This window comes from Folsomia candida, unplaced genomic scaffold, assembly GCF_002217175.1.
Source record: "Folsomia candida strain VU population unplaced genomic scaffold, ASM221717v1 Fcan01_Sc001, whole genome shotgun sequence".
In the NCBI taxonomy this organism is placed as follows: domain Eukaryota; kingdom Metazoa; phylum Arthropoda; class Collembola; order Entomobryomorpha; family Isotomidae; genus Folsomia; species Folsomia candida.
In genome coordinates, this window is record NW_019091193.1 from 12,056,920 (window position 1) to 12,075,796 (window position 18,877).

Genomic DNA, 18,877 nt, shown 5'->3' on the forward strand with positions numbered 1-18,877 from the left:
TGATTTTTTAAAATTTTATTATCGCACATTATTGCATACGTAGAAAACAAAATAATACTTATCACATCACTACAATACTGTCACCTGTAACAACTTTCTGATCAATATGGGTTTACAAATGTAACACGTTTTTTTATTTATTGCTAGCGAAGAAGGGTACATATGTACATAATAAACCAACGTTCGGTTAGGTTAGCCATGCAATATTATACATGCATGGTTATGCATTCCCTGCGAATACAATTCTACATATACTTAAATGAATAAGACCAACGTTTTAACATTCCCGAAGTAATATTTTACAGCGTATGTTGTACAGTATGCACGCAACTGAATTCGTACATTTCAAGCATAGGAGGAAGAGTTTTGCGAGGAAATATTTAAGGTAACATCTTGAATGGTTTCGTCGATGGGCGTAGGTTTGTTGATATCTTCCGAGAATTCGAAATCCAGTTCTACATCCGCTTCTGAACGTGTATCAGAGTAGCTCACGTTGGAAAGGGATGATGATGAACCATCATATGAAATTGACGAGTTGGCATCAGAGGAAGAATCGTCGGCAGTTATTCTTCGAATGGTTTCCTCGTGTGCAGAGTTGATGTTCCGATACGACCTTATGAACCATAGAACTGAAGCCAGACTTGCCACTATTGCCGCACCTACCATTGCAAAGACGAGAAATGTTTCCCAAGTTCCACGATGAAGTTTTACGGCCAGGCCCCTCGCCTCCGCACCGTTGGAATCTTTCTCCGCATAAAGATGCGATACGTGGTACTGAGACTGGGACCCATCTTGCAGATTGTTTGTTGGTATGGAGTTGTGATACTCGTCCTGAATATGCAGTGGTGCTGACTCTTCATCTTGATGCTGATTGTGATGGTCCAATTCTCCCAACAACTCCCCACCTCCTCGCCCACCCTGCAATGCGTTGTTGACTCTTGGGGCTATTCTTATCAGTCGATTAAAGTCCAAAGATTTAGCCACGCTAGTTTCCCGAGGCAGCGACACTCTAAGAATACAGCAAACAGCATGTTATATATATCCACATATATATGGGTATTGATCTTTGCCTTTGAGGGAAGTGCTATTGCTATTATTGCTTGTATCACATGTAATTAATTTTTTGCATTGGGTAGAACACGTTCAAATCGAAGAAAGTCTCATTTTTCTCACATGGCCCCACATTTATTACAAGCATGCAAGTAGCTACAGTCCAGAATCTGAAGGAGAAAGTACAACTCACCCCGCAGACACGGTGAAAGAATCCGGAGAAATCGAGCAGAGCACTACGAACCGACGGCTGCTGTGTGTCAAAATCGGGATGTTTTCTTGAACCATGATCACGCTGGTTACTTTTGATCCATCCACCACCGTACTCCCACACTCCTTGTGTCGAATTCGCAACGTGTACTTTGTTTGCGGGCTGTAATAATTATAATGTATTTTCATTATGTTTTTTCTTGTTATTATCAGGAACTACACAACAGTCACGCAGCAGCAGTGGGTGTGATGAATGAATGGGGCTGAGGATGAGTGAGGATGGCATTGAGAGATGGTCACATGCAATTTAGATGGAATACTAAAGAAGCTTTCTCTTATTGATTTGTCTCAATCTCCGCAAATCTTTGGGATCTTTTATATATGATCATTTCGGAGCCAGATATTTTCGACCTCTCAGGAAATCCAGTGACTGCAACAAACTAGGAACCGATTCACTCGCGACAGTCCTGAAATGTATGGTAAGCAATGAAAGTCGGCGTCTCTTGGCAAAGCTAGCCGCATGTCGTGATAAAGTGCTTTCTAATTGAAAAATTGCTTGCTTGGGAGAACAAACCTATATGTACATAGGCTCCGTTCTACCTGGACACACATTTCAAGGGAAAAGGTGTCTCTGTTCAGATTGAGTATAGGACCCAAGCGAACAAGTAACATTGCGGCGGCGGCGTCTGGTTTACAACTTGTGAGGGATTTTAGAAGGACAAGGGTTTACAAGATTTATGTAATAGCAATCGCCGGGGCAGGACGGTTACTCAAGGACCAGAAGAGTATATATCATGATAATGTTTACCACACGTTTGAAAAGGGTAGGGAATAAAGGACCACCATTTAAAACTTGTGCTGCCTAGCCAGTTACTTATTGCATGGAGATGTGGTTTTAGAGTAATACATGATTTCACTCTCTCTCAAGAAGAGAGTTCTCTTGGCAGGAGAAAGCAGATCACATTAGCTTCCTCTCTGCACAGATGTTCGTAATGGATCTAAGTTGTTTTCTGTCTCTCTATCAGGGTGTAGGTTGTTGGTGGTGGTAAATGAGCGTATCTGGAACCAGTAAATAAAGATACCTCTGCGGATTGCCCTTGACGTAGCATCCCGGAGTTGTCGAGTCTTCTATGGAAATTCTGCCACCGAAAAAAGGTCCAGTCTCGACGGCAACTTCGCTGGAATCTGCAAGACACTTTGTTGCTTTTGCTGAAACTGCAAGACAAGAGGAACTGGTTTAATTGCAGGAAGGCTTTTACAAATCAAACCACTACCACCCAACATTGTCAATGGGACATTAAATTGGCTTCAAACTTCCGGAATTAATTCCAATTCTGCCCAGTTGTTCTTGACTCTGCCAAGTCATTGCATTTACTCAAATCTCTCCTTTCTTCTTCTTTATAGCAAAAGTTGGATCGAGAGAGACTCGCTGATAATCCGGCCAGAACATTATTAATTATTTCTGCTTTCATCGCAGAATACAATGATGATGACTTGTTGGGTCACATCTTGGAAAATTGAATTGGGATTGCACAAAATAATCACCGGAATTGAACTTACATCCTTTAGTTTGCAACGAAATTTGAGATGGTCGAGCCACAAACTTTTGTCCCAGATCTTGTGGTAGCACTTGAAATGAGTAGTTCGTCGACATCCTTAAACCCCCAATGTCAAATGAAATGGTTTTTTCGCCTTGACTAGTTTCCCTTCCAGTCCGGGCTGCCATTTCATCAACTGTCTGCAAACAACAAGAAGGAAAGCGTTTTTTAATTTCTAAGCCTTGAGATTGTATTTGTCTCAAGTTCTTCATGACCTGATTTTTTTTTCTGGAAAAGAGCAAATTTCTTTTCTCCCAGCTTTAGTTTTAGTCCGAACAGGCATTTAGTGGAATATCAATATTTGGGATTTTACTTATGTTTTTTTCATAAGATTCTTTGATTGCTGGCACTAAATTTAATTTCCATTTTGTCCAAAATATCAGTCCTCAGTTTAACATAAGTACATGTATAGATATATAAATTTTGTTCCACGGGACAAAATTTTCTTATTAAATTGGTAAAATGTAAACTTTGCAACCAATTATACTTGTTGTACCCCCCACTCGGACGAATTTTACTTTAATTATTAAATTAAATTTTCTGGCAAATACATGCGGGTAATCCGTTCCCGAGTTGTCGAAATACCGACGGACTGAAGATAAGACAGACAAGCACTTAAGAGTTCGGACTAAAAACAACCACACTGGAACTACATACTTAACTAGTACGTGACGCACGTGGTAAATATTACATAAAATAGAACTCGTCCAGCAACAGTTGACAGTAGTTTTTTCTCACATGCCAAAATAAATGCGACCTTTTATAAACTTTCGCAGAATTTCAATTTATTATGGCGAAGCGTCAAAGTTTGCAGCTTCTAAATTTCAAGTATCTCTAGATATTTCAATTTGGGGAATAGACTGCATCTGTCCTATTTATCTCCAAACTGCAACTACTGAACCTTAATGGCAGCTCTTTATATGGAAATGGAGTCATTAGAACAAAAATGTGTAAGGAAGGACCCAACTTTGTATAACGCGAGCGATGAATTAAATCGCTTTAGGCTTGGCTTCTGGATGTTTCTTGAAATAAAACCTACATCCTTATACAATCCGCATCAAAATGCAGATTTCAATAAGATCTCTGCCCTTTACAAAGGTTAGCATTCTCGAGCCGTAAAGAACTGGGAATGTGTGGGGCCCAGGAATTAAATGAGGTCTGCATTTTATGGTACCTACATAACCTAGAGAATTTCTGTTCTCTCGCACCTTAAGTTTCCTCGTCTAATGCATTATTTAAGGTTAGTACGTGTCCTAAAAAGTTCCGACTTAAATTGAGCTAAAGGGTTAAATTTTTATTCGGTTGCAAGAACACGCTGATAGCTTTCGATTCACTGATATACGTTGTGGGGCATATATTTATATGTACACATGCACAGATAATTTTACTATACGGAATCAAGTTCTATTTTCATATCCAACTCAACCAGTAAAACTTTTTGACTGCCCAGTAAGAACGAGTTCATCCAAGCGAAAAATTGGGGAGTTTCATTGGTTCTTGCATCGTCGAAACCACTTGAATACGTATAAGTATGTAATGTGTGCGCCTTTTGGTGAATCCTCTTTCTTCTTCCGTGTAGTTCCCAAATGCTCGTCGAATGAGCTGACAACATTGTTGTATACGATCGTTTGGCAATCGTGCGGATCAAGAACAATGGAACATTGGAATTCACAATTTGGTCGAATTCCATAAACCGCAATACCACTTGCTCTTGTTTACTGCCTCCATCTTCGGTGTGAATGCACGTTCGTGATCTGTAGTTATACTTTGCTGTATAATGTAAATGGGATCGCTCAAGGGAATCGGTCAATTAATTATGGATATATACATGCATATGTCTAGTTCGGATCTAGAAAATGGAGCAGATCAAATTAAAAATGAATCATTAGTTTAACTTAAAGAGCCCGGACCAGCGAATGTGCAATTCATTAGATATCATATGAATGGCATCATATGAATTAAACCACATGTTTCAACGATCTACAGGTTTCATATAAAATCCCTCGGGTTGGAAATTTTATCTCATAAATTTCATTAGAAGTCAAATATTTCATAGGAACTATCGTACAAAATTTTAATTCCCATTTTGAAAGTACTTCAGATTTTAGAATACCACAACCCCTGTGTCAATTACTCCCATTGGTCTCCTTGTATTAACCAATTTTGCTCGTTTTTGAATTCGATATGATATTTTTTGAATTCTACATATAAAATTTCAGGTGCAGAAAATGCAAAGATACATTATGTCAAAACCAAGTAGCTCATTAAAAACATGAACAATTTTGTACACGTAGAGGTTTATTTATTACTGTTGAACTGGACTAGAGGACACGGCGTTTTAATTTAAAATCAATCGAGCAGCAAAAACCAATCATTTATCATCTCATCATCTCAGAAATTCTTTTATAGGGATTAATAATAGTTTACATCTATATACTATAAACAGATTTTGATTACATAACATTTGCTACGGATTTCGAACGTATTCTCATTGTATTGATAATATTTCAAGAAATGCGGTGAATATATATTTCCTCTACGTTTTTCGCCATTCTTCTCTTTCCTTAAATTCCCTCTCTACTTCCTCCAAGTATGGCTTAAGGTAGTAATCGTCCTACAAATTGTCAGAACAACATGGTTTGGAAATATTATTCAACATCAAATTATAAATTCTGTAGCTTATTTCACATAAAAAAAGGTGACATCTCAAACGCACCTGTTCGAAAGTTAACCACTCTTCCTTGGGAAGATAAATCTTTTGCATCGAGAGTTGCATAGCTCGGATGATGCGGAAATTCCTCTCGTCCACGACGTTTGCGGGGAGGCGGCGGAGGGCATATATAAATCTATTGTTAAGTTTTAGCTCTATTGTAGAATCAAAATGCACGTATTCATAGGCAGGATATGGAAACCATTTTTAAGTTCATAGGGCTAAAAATCTTCATTGAAAGTTCACATTAATCATGGTTATTGAACTTTTTGAATAAAAATTCGGTAGTATTTTTGTCAAGATAAAAAACTTTCAAGAAGTGTATCGGGTTATGCAAACACCCATTTTGCAATCTCATCTGCAACAAATGATCGCTATGTAGTATAATTGGCATACAAATTTGTAATTTTGATTTTTCCTTTGCAATTATTCTTCTTGTAAGGCAACGGTAGTTATTAATCTTTTGTTGTTTTCAATAGCGGAATCTTATCGTGTTTGTATTCTGCCTCTCATTTCAATGACCTTTTCCTCACGCTTAAACTAAATTATATCTCGACTTTTGTACTTTACGACTAAAAGAGCGAAAGCAAGCGCACGGCCGTGTCATATTTGTGTGAGAATCTTGCGAACAAAAACAAGATGCCATAAAATGCTCGACTATTAAAATAAGAAGATGAAGACTTGGATTTCATTCAGACATGAGACAGGAAGGGATGTTGAGGAAGCAAGCAATTCATGTTGATTATTGCACTCTTCTCCAAACCAAAACGAACCCCAAAAAACCTATTGCGTTGAAACCGCTTTTGTCCAAAATATCAACTCCGATGGCACCGAGCAACTGACTCACATGGCCATGGATCTTAACCATTAGACATCCACGTTATTCCATGATAAATTGTTTGTAGTTTGAAGTTTGACATTTTGGGATTTAAAAGTTGAAGCGAGACTTGGTTGACCACAAGCTTTAGTCCTGGGATCGAAAATAAAGTTGGCATTTTTCACAACAACAGACAACGAAGAGTTACGCCAAAAAATTCAATTTAGGTCTTCTGTAATCCCTCTGTATTGTGCTACTACTATGAGTAAGTCCTTCACTGCCTAGGTTGTCCGAGATAGGGCAGTTACTTACTTTGAAATTGGGCTGTTGCAGATTGTATTGAACTGGCATAAATTTTTGCATGGGTAATTTTAGCCTTAATTTTAGCACTCAGTCAGCTCAACAATGGATTTTACTATACTGAACTTTGACAACCCGGCAGTCCATTCATTATCCCGTCAAATAGCTGACATTCGACATAAAAAGGTAGTCATGCATGACATCACACTCCATAAGTATAAAATCCAGTAAGTCAACGCTTATCAGTATTGATGAATTTTAGTAATTAGCAAGAGTCAGGTTTATGTACACGTCTTGAGCCTCCGTCTACCTGGTTTCCCAGAGCTTGTGCAGGGCAACTCGGTCAAGTGGTTGTTCAGTGGGGGTCGTCTTGGTCGGGTGTGGTTGTTAGTGGGGCTGAATATTCGAAATGGTCTGCAATGGGCATACTTTTAGTACCAAACTAAGAATAAGAATAAGTTTCACACGTAGACCACAATGATAAATGTTTCAAGTTCATGGTAGGAGCATGGAATGAAAAGATTGATGTGGAAATTAGGAAGGTGAATACAGTTTTGTAGGCTTTGATTTATTACTGTTAATCCACATCGCTTGTTCTAGCTTTTGTGTTAATCCGACGCTACTCCGAATCTATTTTCATGTCTCGCATTGCTCCACCTAGTTTGCCTTTCACTCTTCTGGACTACGGCCACTGGCTTATCCTTGGTTTATGATTATTGATGAGCTGCTGTTGCTTTGCGTCAGTGCATCACTACATCGCCACATGAATATAAAAAAACACGCACCAGTCCGTCAATTCATCAATACAGTCAACAGTAGGGAAAAAGATTTTCGTGATTATTTGCAGTAAATTGTATTTGAAAAATGTCTACTTCACCATCATCCACTGTGAGCAATTTGGTGCTGTGAAAGTTAAACTTGTGCATAAAATATTTTTGAGTAATTGCGTTGTCATTCTCCGTTATGTAGTCATTTATATGTTGACCAGAGATACTTTGTGGGTTAGGCGGACCTTTTGCATACTTAGATAAATTACTCGTATCGAATATCTTGAAAGCTGATGCGCCGGAATCCGATATGCTTTCGACATTGTTAGGTGACCGATGTTAGTCACGTACTCATCAATCCAGCGGCCTATCATCATGTATTACATCCCAGAATTCATACGTTCTCTTAACAATGGCACGTAATCATAATTATAAATAGCATGTGGTGAATATTGAGTCATCTGCATAAATTGAGACGCCTAACAATATAATTTGATTGTTAATTTTTTGCGGTTTGCACATGAGTATCTAAATCTTCATCCACTCCATCACCTCTCAGAGCTAGAATGCTAATCTTACATAATGCTGGATTTTTGAGCACATCATACTGACACTAATACTTTGGAAACACGCACACATGTATGGAACGACTCCGATACTTGAATCTATTGTGTTAATTGTCTCCTACATGTGCAAATTCTGTTGGTGATGATGTTAGATCCCGGTAATATCATGGACGAATGATTTCATCTTTCATCCGATTGTACTCATCCCAAACAGAAGTATGCTGTCTTTTACGTATAGATAACTTCGTACCTGGAATACCTTGCTGTAACCACTGCATTCATATGCACAGTATGTAAGTTGTAGATATCAATACAAATTAAGCAGGATTTGCATACTGAGCATCGACATGACACGATGACGTGATGAATCAACTTTGATTCAATCAAGGAATAGTTTTTCCTACTCCATCACAAAAATGAGCCATGTTTTTTTTGCATTTCTGGTTATGATGAGCATAATCGATTGAGGTAAGAGTCAAGTTCTAAGCTTGAAACAAAGTAAGACAAGTTAACGGCCATGGACAAATTATCCAAGGTCTGGTGACCACGTATTAATAGATAATTAATCAATTTTACATATTTTATTTTACACAATGATCAATCACTAAACAAGATACAATGTCAAAAAAACATTTTGGCCTATTGTATATTTTTTCTTTTCTACTACATGCGATCGAACATGAACACATCAAAATTACGAATTCATAAAATAATATTTACATGCACAAGTTTGGACGCTTTGACTTTGCTCAAATCAATATGGACGTATTGGTGAGATCAACACTGGGAAATAAGAATTTGTTATTGCAAATATTTTCCTGATACAACTTGTTGACTGGTAAAATGTTAAATTAATTTATGTTGGCATTTTTATTCGCTCTTATCTCTTATCTCTTATCTCTTATTTATTGTGTCTTGATACTCATCGCCAATTTTTACCAAGCATAAAGCTGCATTATTAGAGAGAACGATGCAATAGCAAGATGATCATCAGACAAAGTGATTACTGCAGTGATTACTAAGAACTTCTTAAAGATTGTGAGAAGTATGCATGTAAGTCCGCATGCAATAACTTTTTAATTGCGAGCCAGGTGCGACGCTTGAATAAAATTTAACACTTGAAATATTCTCATCTGTTTTTTCACTTAATCTTAGAGTCATATCCAATATTGTACAATTACACTATGCAACCACCATAAATACAAACTCACTCGGCTCTACTTCCATCAAAAACACTGCCCGAATGTTGAAGATGGCTAAAATCTTCGATATTTGAAACACCTGTCACCCTTTTCGCTGAAAAGAAACAGACGCTGATGATGATTGGCGAAATCCAATTTGCTTTGTCATCATATAACAAGGACTACTTTCAGAGATATCTACATCATTATCTACAAGTAGGTTGTCAACAAGATTATCTGCACTCTAGAATCTGGTGCATTTAACTCACCGGACATTTGTAAAGTAAACATGGCAAAATGTATATTTGCCGAATATGGGACTCATTTTTACATGATGTCATCTCTTGTAAAGCGCAGCTAAACTTTGCGGTTTCATATGAAGCTCATTACTGATAATCCAGCTCCAAAGTCGTCGTTGAGTGAGCACGGACCAAAAGTGTCAAATGTGTAGTGTAAATATGTTGTAATGAGCAGATGCATGGTAATGAACTCGGAAGCGATTTTGAGGATGAGGACCTCCTTTTGATTATTATGTTTATGTATGAGTTTTTGATGACGAGGGTCACCTTCGTTCACTAATCACTTCATATATTTTCCAGTTGTATGCGCTTACTTCCTTTGTAATATTTTACAGTACATTGCACTTTACGTATGAAATTGGCTACAGGGTTCTAATTAAACATTCGTCGCAATAGGACTGTTGAATATCAGCTTATAAATTTATCAGTCTTAATTGTGAGACTCAAATAGAGGTTACACACACCTAGCAAAGGTCATTAACAGTGGAGATTCTAAAATACAGGTCAAAACTAGCTGTAATATTCGATCATTATTTCAAGATTTTAAAAGTTTAAGTTAAATCCGCCTCATGTTTTTGAGGATGAATTAACGCTTTATAAAAATGTTTTTATTTTGTCTAAGCATTTGAATCCGTAATATTTAATAATAACGAAGCCAAGAGAAATGTAGTACCTGGTAGCGGCAACGATGCAATCCCCACGGATGTAGCTCACAGTATTTGACTCGAAATGTTGCTGGGGTTTTCAAATTTGTAGTCCAACGCAACGACGCCATACGAAATCCGGCATGTCCCTCGAAATTGTCGACTATATAATATATGCACGCAGATTAGTTTGAATCTATTAGAATTTATTGGGTACGCATCAGTGGGTCATATTTGTCACAAAACAATGCTTTATGGATAATGCATACAACTTTTGTATGTAGACTACCTATTCTACTTTGGATAGGGTGATGAGTATGATAAGCATTAACAGTTTGGGGTAATCTGCCTAAAGTGGCATAAATACGTGGTATAATACTTATTAGGCTTTCAACAACCTTAAGCCGATTACATGTACATAATGTACATATCTCGTACCAGAGAAATAATATTCATGAATGCATATGCATATGTACATAAAAGCTCTTGAGATTTTCGTCGCCTTGCTCAAAAGCTGCTCAAAGGCTGAAACATATGTACCAATGTTTCTCATAGTTTTATATTAAATTTCTCTAAACATGGAAAATACGTCTGGTTTCTCCTGTTGAGATACATAATTCTACATTGCGCATTAATGAATTCTGTGCTTGGTGATGCGACCAGCTTAAAAATGTGAGAATCACAAACAACCTGGCGTCCTGTCATAAATTCTGATATTATATAATGGCACGGTTTCTTTGAGTCTGAAGCCAAAGATTCTCACGTTTGATCCACAATGCAGTTGAAGGTACAGAGAATATATAATAATAATATGTAACTACCGCAGAATAAATGATACGAAAAAATGAGACCTTTTCTCTAGTTCGCCCACTTTCACTGTCGGAGAAGCGTGGACCACAATGGAAGATAAATTATTTTTTGCTGACAGGCTACCTTTTACTCGTCCTTTTATGCACCTCCTACATATGCATTCCCCTTACCGTTTCCATAAATGTGTTCTCGCAAATAGATGCACGTTGCAAGTGTGACATAAATTAATACGTACAATGACATCAACTTTACATATGTAATTCAACTTTATGCTAGAAGCTACTTGAGAAAATGTGTACATTCGATCTGCATAAAATAGTTTCATTAACTAATCAACCTCTTTTCTAATTCGTAATATTTATACAAAGTTTCTTACTTGACACTGCTATACATGCTTCTATCACAAGTGGTACTGCAAGCCATCTCAGCAGAAGGGAAACTGGGCACTTTTTCACCATCACGTCCAAATGTTGAGATATATTCTACGCCTGGGTCCAGTGGCACTGTAGCAAGGAAGAAAGTTCGGTAAATCACAATGTCACAGTATAATATTGATGTACAATATACATAAATCACGATAGACAGGAAGGAAATGAACGATATAGAGAAATGCAAAATGTTGCAAACAACAATTAATTGTGTTTGCCCGATGACATGGCTTGATCCCATTTCCGTTTAAATCCAGCCAATAAACAATAACAAAAACGTCCGTCGCAATTTAAACCTCGATGAATTTCGAAGAAACCAAGATTTCCTTTGAAAACGAAAATGAAAATCAGTATCTTCGCTTCCTTCCTGAAGTCGAGAGATCTATTTTGAGGAATGCAATTTAACTCTTGTGGGAAATCTCAACTGGTTTACTGATACCAAGGCCTATTTGTATTGGCATAATAATGCCGACATACATACATACATATATATGTATACACACTACATAAGTTGGTATGTACTTGACCGCCCATGCAGTTAGATACAGGAACTATTTGGAGCATAATAACATTGTTTCCCTACGTCATTTTATGATTGTAGACTCCAATAAAGACGACTCGTGTATGTACAATTTATTTAGACGAATATTTATACAGAAGACTATTACAAATATAATAATATGCATGGGTGATTTCTCCAGCGACTTCCGAAGTCAATTATTATGATTACCTCTAATTTTTGCAGTATTCGATCTCCTAAATTTAATTCTCGGTTGACCTATGGTCGATAGCTTCAAGAAGAATACATGAAACATATGCATACACAGTTTAGTTGGAGTTTGCATGAAGTATGGCTTGTTTCATTTATGAAGAAAACTAAGGAATCCTGAACATATATAAATCGTTGTTAATTTCAGGCCTCTTAAAACCTTCAAGTAATCCTAGTACCTTCCAGTAATCAGGTCAGAGGATCTGATATGAACAATTAGTGTATGCTCATGCACGACTTACCACTATCCTGTATATTTAAGAGACTGGTTATTAAGAGCATTTCGGATAAGTAATTACAGATTTTAGTCATTTCATAAAGTTCCAAGCTATTCTTATAAACATTTCGTGTATATGCTACGAATCGCATTGTTGCTTGTATTGTATGTATGTAAGAGTGTGGAAACGATCTCTACCAACCGTATGATTTCCTTAATTACGTCGGCAATCTAAGTTGCCCTTAATTACAGCTAAAAATGTTAAAAATTTCCGTGTACCAGCTAATTAATAGCTGTTCTAATCCTAATTCTACCTGAAATGTCAATATCGTGCCATTCGTGCCACTGTTTTATTCAAATGTGCAAAAAACTTGAGGCAACATTACAATCATATATTCCATGCATTAACTATATTATACATATATGGCAAGCTTATGCATATTTGATGGCTCATCGTCATGCTATTAATTGTCATATACGAGTTTATGTAAAAAATGCATTCTTAGAGTAAAAAAAATTAAAATCAACTATTTTCAAAAGTGCAGTAATCCAAAATCCTGCTACTTTAAATATTCGTTATCATTCATCTATCTAACCATGTCAAGAGGCTTGTGGTACAAATCTCTGCCAGCGTCAGCTGCGATTAGATGGCATAAAAGAAATGGACGAAATAGAACATTTTGCTATTATTTGCTCGAATTTTCTACTGATTTATTCAATCTCAGTCCTGATCTTGTAAAAGCTTTTTTACACAAAAGGGGAACATCCTTTGTTTCTTTCTTCATTCATCATCACTATTATTCACTACATGAAATCTGCCTTGCACATCATGGATTTTCGGTGTGCGACGTACTCATATATTTGGATTTGTGGTTATACTTTAAAGCAAAGAAGAAAAAAATATATCACTGAAAGAAATTCAGAGGTATCTACGACAGAGGAGATTGTCCAAGTCAACTGAAAACAACACTTGACGAAAAATGTATTTCAATCTTAAAATGTGCCCAATGGGAACTAAGATTTTCCAGTGGACCTAATGACGCGTCCTACAACTTTAGACAATATTATCTTCTCTGATATTTATGATTGATTGATTGATTTATTTCAATGAGACACCCCAATGCTGGGTTATTACGCCTCAAGGTAAAAAAAGTATGTACATACCATCTTCGTGGCGCTATACAGATTATGAATAAATCACTGAAGAAGAGTAGATAGTTTGCTCAGAATTACTTTCTTAAGCTTAAAATTGTAGGCTTTTGTTGGTTATTGTTATATTCTATTGTTTTCACTGATTTCTAGGCGAATAATTTAAGCTTATCTGTAATTTTGTTTCAAATAAAATTGGAAAGGCTGCAAGTCACGATCGATATTCGTCCATATAATATTTTATGTATCGGTGAAGTTGAGAGTGCGGTAGACAAAGTATAATTTCCAATCATTCAGTCATTCTCCTTTGGGATACCGATAATAGAAGACATCCCACAACTTTGCAAAAACCTCAACGCTTTCAAAATTTGGGCTTTTCCGATGTGCCTCTGTTTGGAAATATCATTTATCACTGAAAGTTTCAGTCTGAAACTAATGAGCCATCACAACAGCGGGGTGGCTTTTCTGCCAACATTTTTCTGCTCAATCTGATTGTAATAAGGAAAAGCAACACGGAGGTGCCAACGTTCTTAGCATACGACCGTAATAGTTTTGTAGAATTGCTTTTATAGTGAAACAGTGCTTCACTTTCATGCCTCGTTTAAGTTTGGCTCTTGGCCAGGTATGTATGTGTATTCATCCCCTGGAGCCATTCTCCCAGTCGGGATTCAAATTTAAAAATCGATGGAAATTTATTTCTCAATCATAATTCATTCTAAGAGGAAGAATACTTTCCAAATCTGGAGTTTATATCTGTATGTACATCTCTCATGCAATTGAATAATTTGTGCGCATCTAGTTTTGCATGAAATATGTCACTCCTTTCATACAATTTACTGAGTGAGTTAAATGAAATAATTTTTATAGATTCAATTACGTAGTCGATATTTGTATTTCTGTCCATTTTTGACTATGGAATATCAATCTGAGTCTGATTGATTATTCTATATTCATCTTCATTGCGGATTTTGAAATTATTCTGCGGTAACAAAACTGGGAATTGTATTCATACCATAACAGAGTAAATACATGTACGAAATAATAAAGCAGCCGACAAATAATTTAGATTTAGTTTATGTATGTATTGTGGTTTGATTGTTTGTGCAATGGGATGAAAAAAGTGGTTAGGTTAAATAATGCTGAAAAGATAAATCCAATGTACAAAATTGTCACTTTTGAAATTTCCGTCAGTCATATCCATGAGAAAATCAAACCAACGCTCCTTATTCTTTCGCATGCAGTTTATCAAATGGGCGAACGTGTGTGATGCGGTCTGGCGTTGGTACGTATTGGGGACACTGATGTAGATTTGTGTCATATTAACAAAACTAAAACTCGTTTCTGTTCTACTTGGCTTCGCCACAACACAAAACACAGCAAGACAGTCGCCTTGTATAGTGAACTCAATCCCCTGTTCATTGTTGTACAAAAGCAAGATGCAAAACATGACATTTCCCTTTTTCCACAATTCCTCCCATTTTGTGAAAGATGATGCGAAGGACACTGCAACCAGAGATAAATCTTTGCATAATGAACAAAGATTGGGTGGTCTTTAAATTCGTCTGATAATAAACTATAAATTCGTTTTCGCAGTAATAAACACGTAGATGCATTTGCAGTACTTATAATTGTTAGTACCCTCTTGACTTACGTGGTCATAAAAAAGTAGTTCAAATATATATATGGGAATTCATTATAGTAATATTTAGTATGTCCTCAAATTTTAATTGTAAATTACTCTGAAGAAATAGAATAATACCGGATTTCGAAAATATTTGTGAGAAGTATTTTCCCGACAACCCTGGACATGAGCAGGACAATAAACTCAAGCAAGCACATCCGGCTCATACTTTCAGTCCAGAGCACGTATGTAAAAGTCGCACGTTGAAAATAAAATTGCAAATGTGCGTGTTATGTTTCTGCTCACTTCATTACATTCCCAATCTCAAGTGCAAGTGCTATCATCATATTCTGACTGGTAATTTCGTCTCAATCTGATAATGTTATATCGACAGAGAGGCGTCGAATGTAAATATGATTGGCATCATTGAGAACTAAATACTTACGGCTCCCAGCATTGAATTAGTTGATCGTATCCATATTTATGGTTGTATAATGATGGTAATAAAACATTTTTAGTCTTATCAGCAATTGCTTGTTATCAGTAAGCACAGCCAGCCACATATTTATGTGCGAGACTGAGGGGTATAAGAAAATCAGTACGGATTCCGCACTACGGAATATCTGGATGGAAATGTGCACTATGTTCGTTCACTTTCCCTCGAATGACAACCTAAGTGAGATTTCTCACGCAATGGAAACGGACGGAAGGGATAGAAATCAAAGCTCTGATAAGTCAGGTGACAAATCTCTTGACAACTTGTGACAGTTCCTTTCTCGAATATGACAACCATCATATTGATTACCCCAGTCGACATGAATTGACTATGTTGCCGCGTGCGGCTACATCACTTGTCATAGTTCTTTATTGTTATGCAAGTTACACGTCTAACCTACACGGTATGTATGTATAAGCTATAACAGTAAAAACTATGGAACAACATCGTTCCGACAGTAAATGTCACCAACGTTCAACCCTTGTCACGAGAGTGACAAATTTGGCAACTTAGAACCATTTTATCCTGGAGGGAAAAAATACAAGCAACAACCCATTTTCGTACCAGTTAGGAGGAAACCTAGAGTTTTTACAACAACATTTTCAAACGGTTACGCTAAGGAAAATCTTGTCGTAAAATGGGAATCATCGCCCTTCACTTTGTTCAAAATTCAGTATATTTCGAAGAAAAACTGAAGGAGGAAATAGTTTTTACTGAGAAATATACATGAATATATACAGTCATATATGTATATATATATGAGCGAGCGAATGTAAGCATCATAGTCTCAAATGTGTAATATAGATCGGCGAACTTACGCGAATAAATCCTTTTCCAGAGGAAGAGGAGAAATCAATGAGCAGCGACTGAGAGTGTCTTCTGGAAAAGTTATGGCAATGTCTGCGCTCCTTTTGTCGAATTTTTTTGAAGCAGTTAACAGACCCTAAAAATATTGGAGGTAGTCTGCACCGTTTCGATTCAGAGTTTTAGAACAGAGCCATCGCATACGAGCAAACTGAAATATGGATCACAAAGCGACGGGATCTTTTTTTAAATGAGTATGACATGGGTCATAACATTTGGGAGCCCGCAACACATTTTTACATGGACATCTTGGAAGTAAAAGGCAAGGATTCACTTCATAACTCGGGAGTGGTAAAGCTTCGGAGTGAAGATAAAACGACAGAAATAAGTCCGATTTTGACGATGACAGCTCTTGTCCTCTTCTCTGCTTGAGTCTATCCTCACTTTCCACCCGAAACGGGTCTTGACTGGATTTCAAATCTATTTGGATTTAGAATTTTCTGAACCACAAACGCTCCTTTTTATTGCCTCTGTAAATTCCATAAATGGCAAAATCTTCTGCTTTTTCACCACGTACGCCACTTTACATCAGATTTCCGGACGAAATCTTAATAGAAACTTTCCCAAGTGTTTTTGTTGTTGTTCCTTCCCAAGCAGGCAGGTGCATTTTACTTTCATCCGAGAAATCTAATAACAGCTTTGCTACCCACTCTTTTCAGTTTTATATCCACTTCTTGCACTGCACAATAACAAGTCTTGCTCATGAAATTAAGCAAGTAATAACCATGCAATATACGGAGCATGGGAACACACACACCACAACTGACAACAGCACCTCAGCGTCTTGCACATTAACACAAGACTTACACGACTACTGGCAGATTCTATATCTTATTTTAATCTGAGTGACGACGGAAGAATGATTCGTCCGTCTTGACCGAGTGCTTCATGCGACATGCACATAAAAGTACATACGTACACTTTTCATAGAAAAATGATGTTTCTTGAATAAGACTTAAGAGTCGCCCAACAAGCACGTTGTTTGTTTGCCGATTCAATTTCTACTCATAGATACACCTTCTACCCAAGTGTTACTTGCATGCGAACCACTTCTACCTGTGGGGGTGAGGGGATGCTTCAAGTCGACTTCTCTTCTGGCAGTACCTCAGCAATTACAAATACTTGGACGATTACTTCGTCGACTGCAGAGGAGGACCAGATCAAATTCTTGCTTATTCAATGGTAGTGAAGTTGCGAAGTAAGTGGTACGAGGGTTGATTTCATGCAATGCAACGGCGTTGATCAACAACAGCAGCCTCTGAATGTATTCCACAAGCTCCACTTATAAAAGTTTGTAACTTTGCTCATTCTTCTTTGTATCTGCGCTCCGGTTCAATACACACCAAGTTCGCCTTTTGTCTTCCATTGTGTGTGAAAACATTGAGGATGAAGTTGTGAGTGAAGGAGTTTTTTTGCACTTCTTGTTTCAATTCAAACTCATCTTCACCTAGCATGCAGAGGGATTTGCATTGTATGCGTGGTTGTATTTAATGCTCAAAAAAAGAGAGAAGACGAGGAGCATTAAGTTCATGGATATATTCACCTCATTTTCCCACATTCCGTATTGCAAATTCATCGCATGCATGAGAACCACACTTCCTCCACACACTTATCAGATGGCGATGGAGAAGACCGGCCGGGCCCCATCATCATCATCCACTCGACTACTTCCTCTTGGAGCGGCTTGGTGTGTCCGTTCCTCAATATATATGTTAATAATGTTGAATTGTGGAAAGTGCACCGGCAAAAAAAATGGAAAAAAAGCACAAGAAGCAAAAAGGACGGCTTATGTAGACGATTGTGCCGGTGTACATATGATCAAGAGAAAAAAGCTTGGTCAAGAAATAAAATTGCACAACTGCGTCGAAATTATGGCAAACAATTTTTAAATAATGCTTATGCACATGAACATTAGATGAACTCAAAATTTTTGAAGCATCTAAATATGTAAACTTGGCAAAAAAATTCTGTAGGGAAATTTGATTTATGTCCGGATGGATCCACTTTTAGAGTGAAGAAATTCTATGTTGATTGAAATGAAACCAACTCTCGAGTCCTCCATCCGGTCGTGCAGTCCTGTGTCGTCTCTCCATGATCTCAAATCAAGAATTGGCAAAGAATTTGCTACCGGATTAAATAAAGGAAGACGACTAGTCTCAAGAAGTTACTTGTGAGCAAATCCAAGTTGTTTCTTGATTTACGATGGGTCATTTTTATATTTTCTCACTTTTGCATTGTTAGATACGTATTAACATTGCGTATGTAGTGGAAAACAAGTTTTGCTATTTTTTAAACACTAGTTTACAAAGTCTTCACCATAGGGTCATTAGTCATGTTTGGTTGTTGAGCATGAGGATGATGAGTTTTGTCAAGATGTAATT

The 18,877-nt window shown here is 37.2% G+C and overlaps 1 protein-coding gene across 2 annotated transcripts; it reads right to left on the reverse strand.

Annotated features, from left to right (window-relative positions):
• Positions 1-17,762, reverse strand: LOC110842092. Of its 2 annotated transcripts, none has more exons than XM_022087806.2 (7): positions 16,451-17,762; positions 11,329-11,455; positions 10,172-10,305; positions 2,821-2,998; positions 2,343-2,475; positions 1,244-1,423; positions 1-1,009 (listed from the first exon to the last, which is right to left on the reverse strand). In XM_022087806.2, the coding sequence occupies exons 2-7, from the start codon at positions 11,408-11,410 to the stop codon at positions 346-348; spliced, it is 1,371 nt and encodes a 456-aa protein (XP_021943498.1). In that variant the 5' UTR covers positions 11,411-11,455; positions 16,451-17,762; the 3' UTR covers positions 1-345. The 2 variants fall into 2 exon arrangements, with proteins under 2 accessions (XP_021943498.1, XP_035711625.1); XM_035855732.1 differs by lacking the exon at positions 16,451-17,762 and adding an exon at positions 11,520-11,741.
• Between the last annotated feature and the right edge of the window lie 1,115 nt (positions 17,763-18,877).

What these genes read in the sequence shown, in the direction of transcription:
- LOC110842092 (XM_022087806.2), bottom strand. Translation starts at nt 11,410, where the DNA reads ATGGTGAAAAAGTGCCCAGTTTCCCTTCTGCTGAGATGGCTTGCAGTA. An exon ending in TGCATCGTTGCCGCTACCAG is followed by an intron (nt 2,999 to 10,171) that starts GTACTACATTTC and finishes TGTTGTTTGCAG; the next exon opens with ACAGTTGATGAAATGGCAGC. An exon ending in GTCAAGGGCAATCCGCAGAG is followed by an intron (nt 1,424 to 2,342) that starts GTATCTTTATTT and finishes TAATTATTACAG; the next exon opens with CCCGCAAACAAAGTACACGT.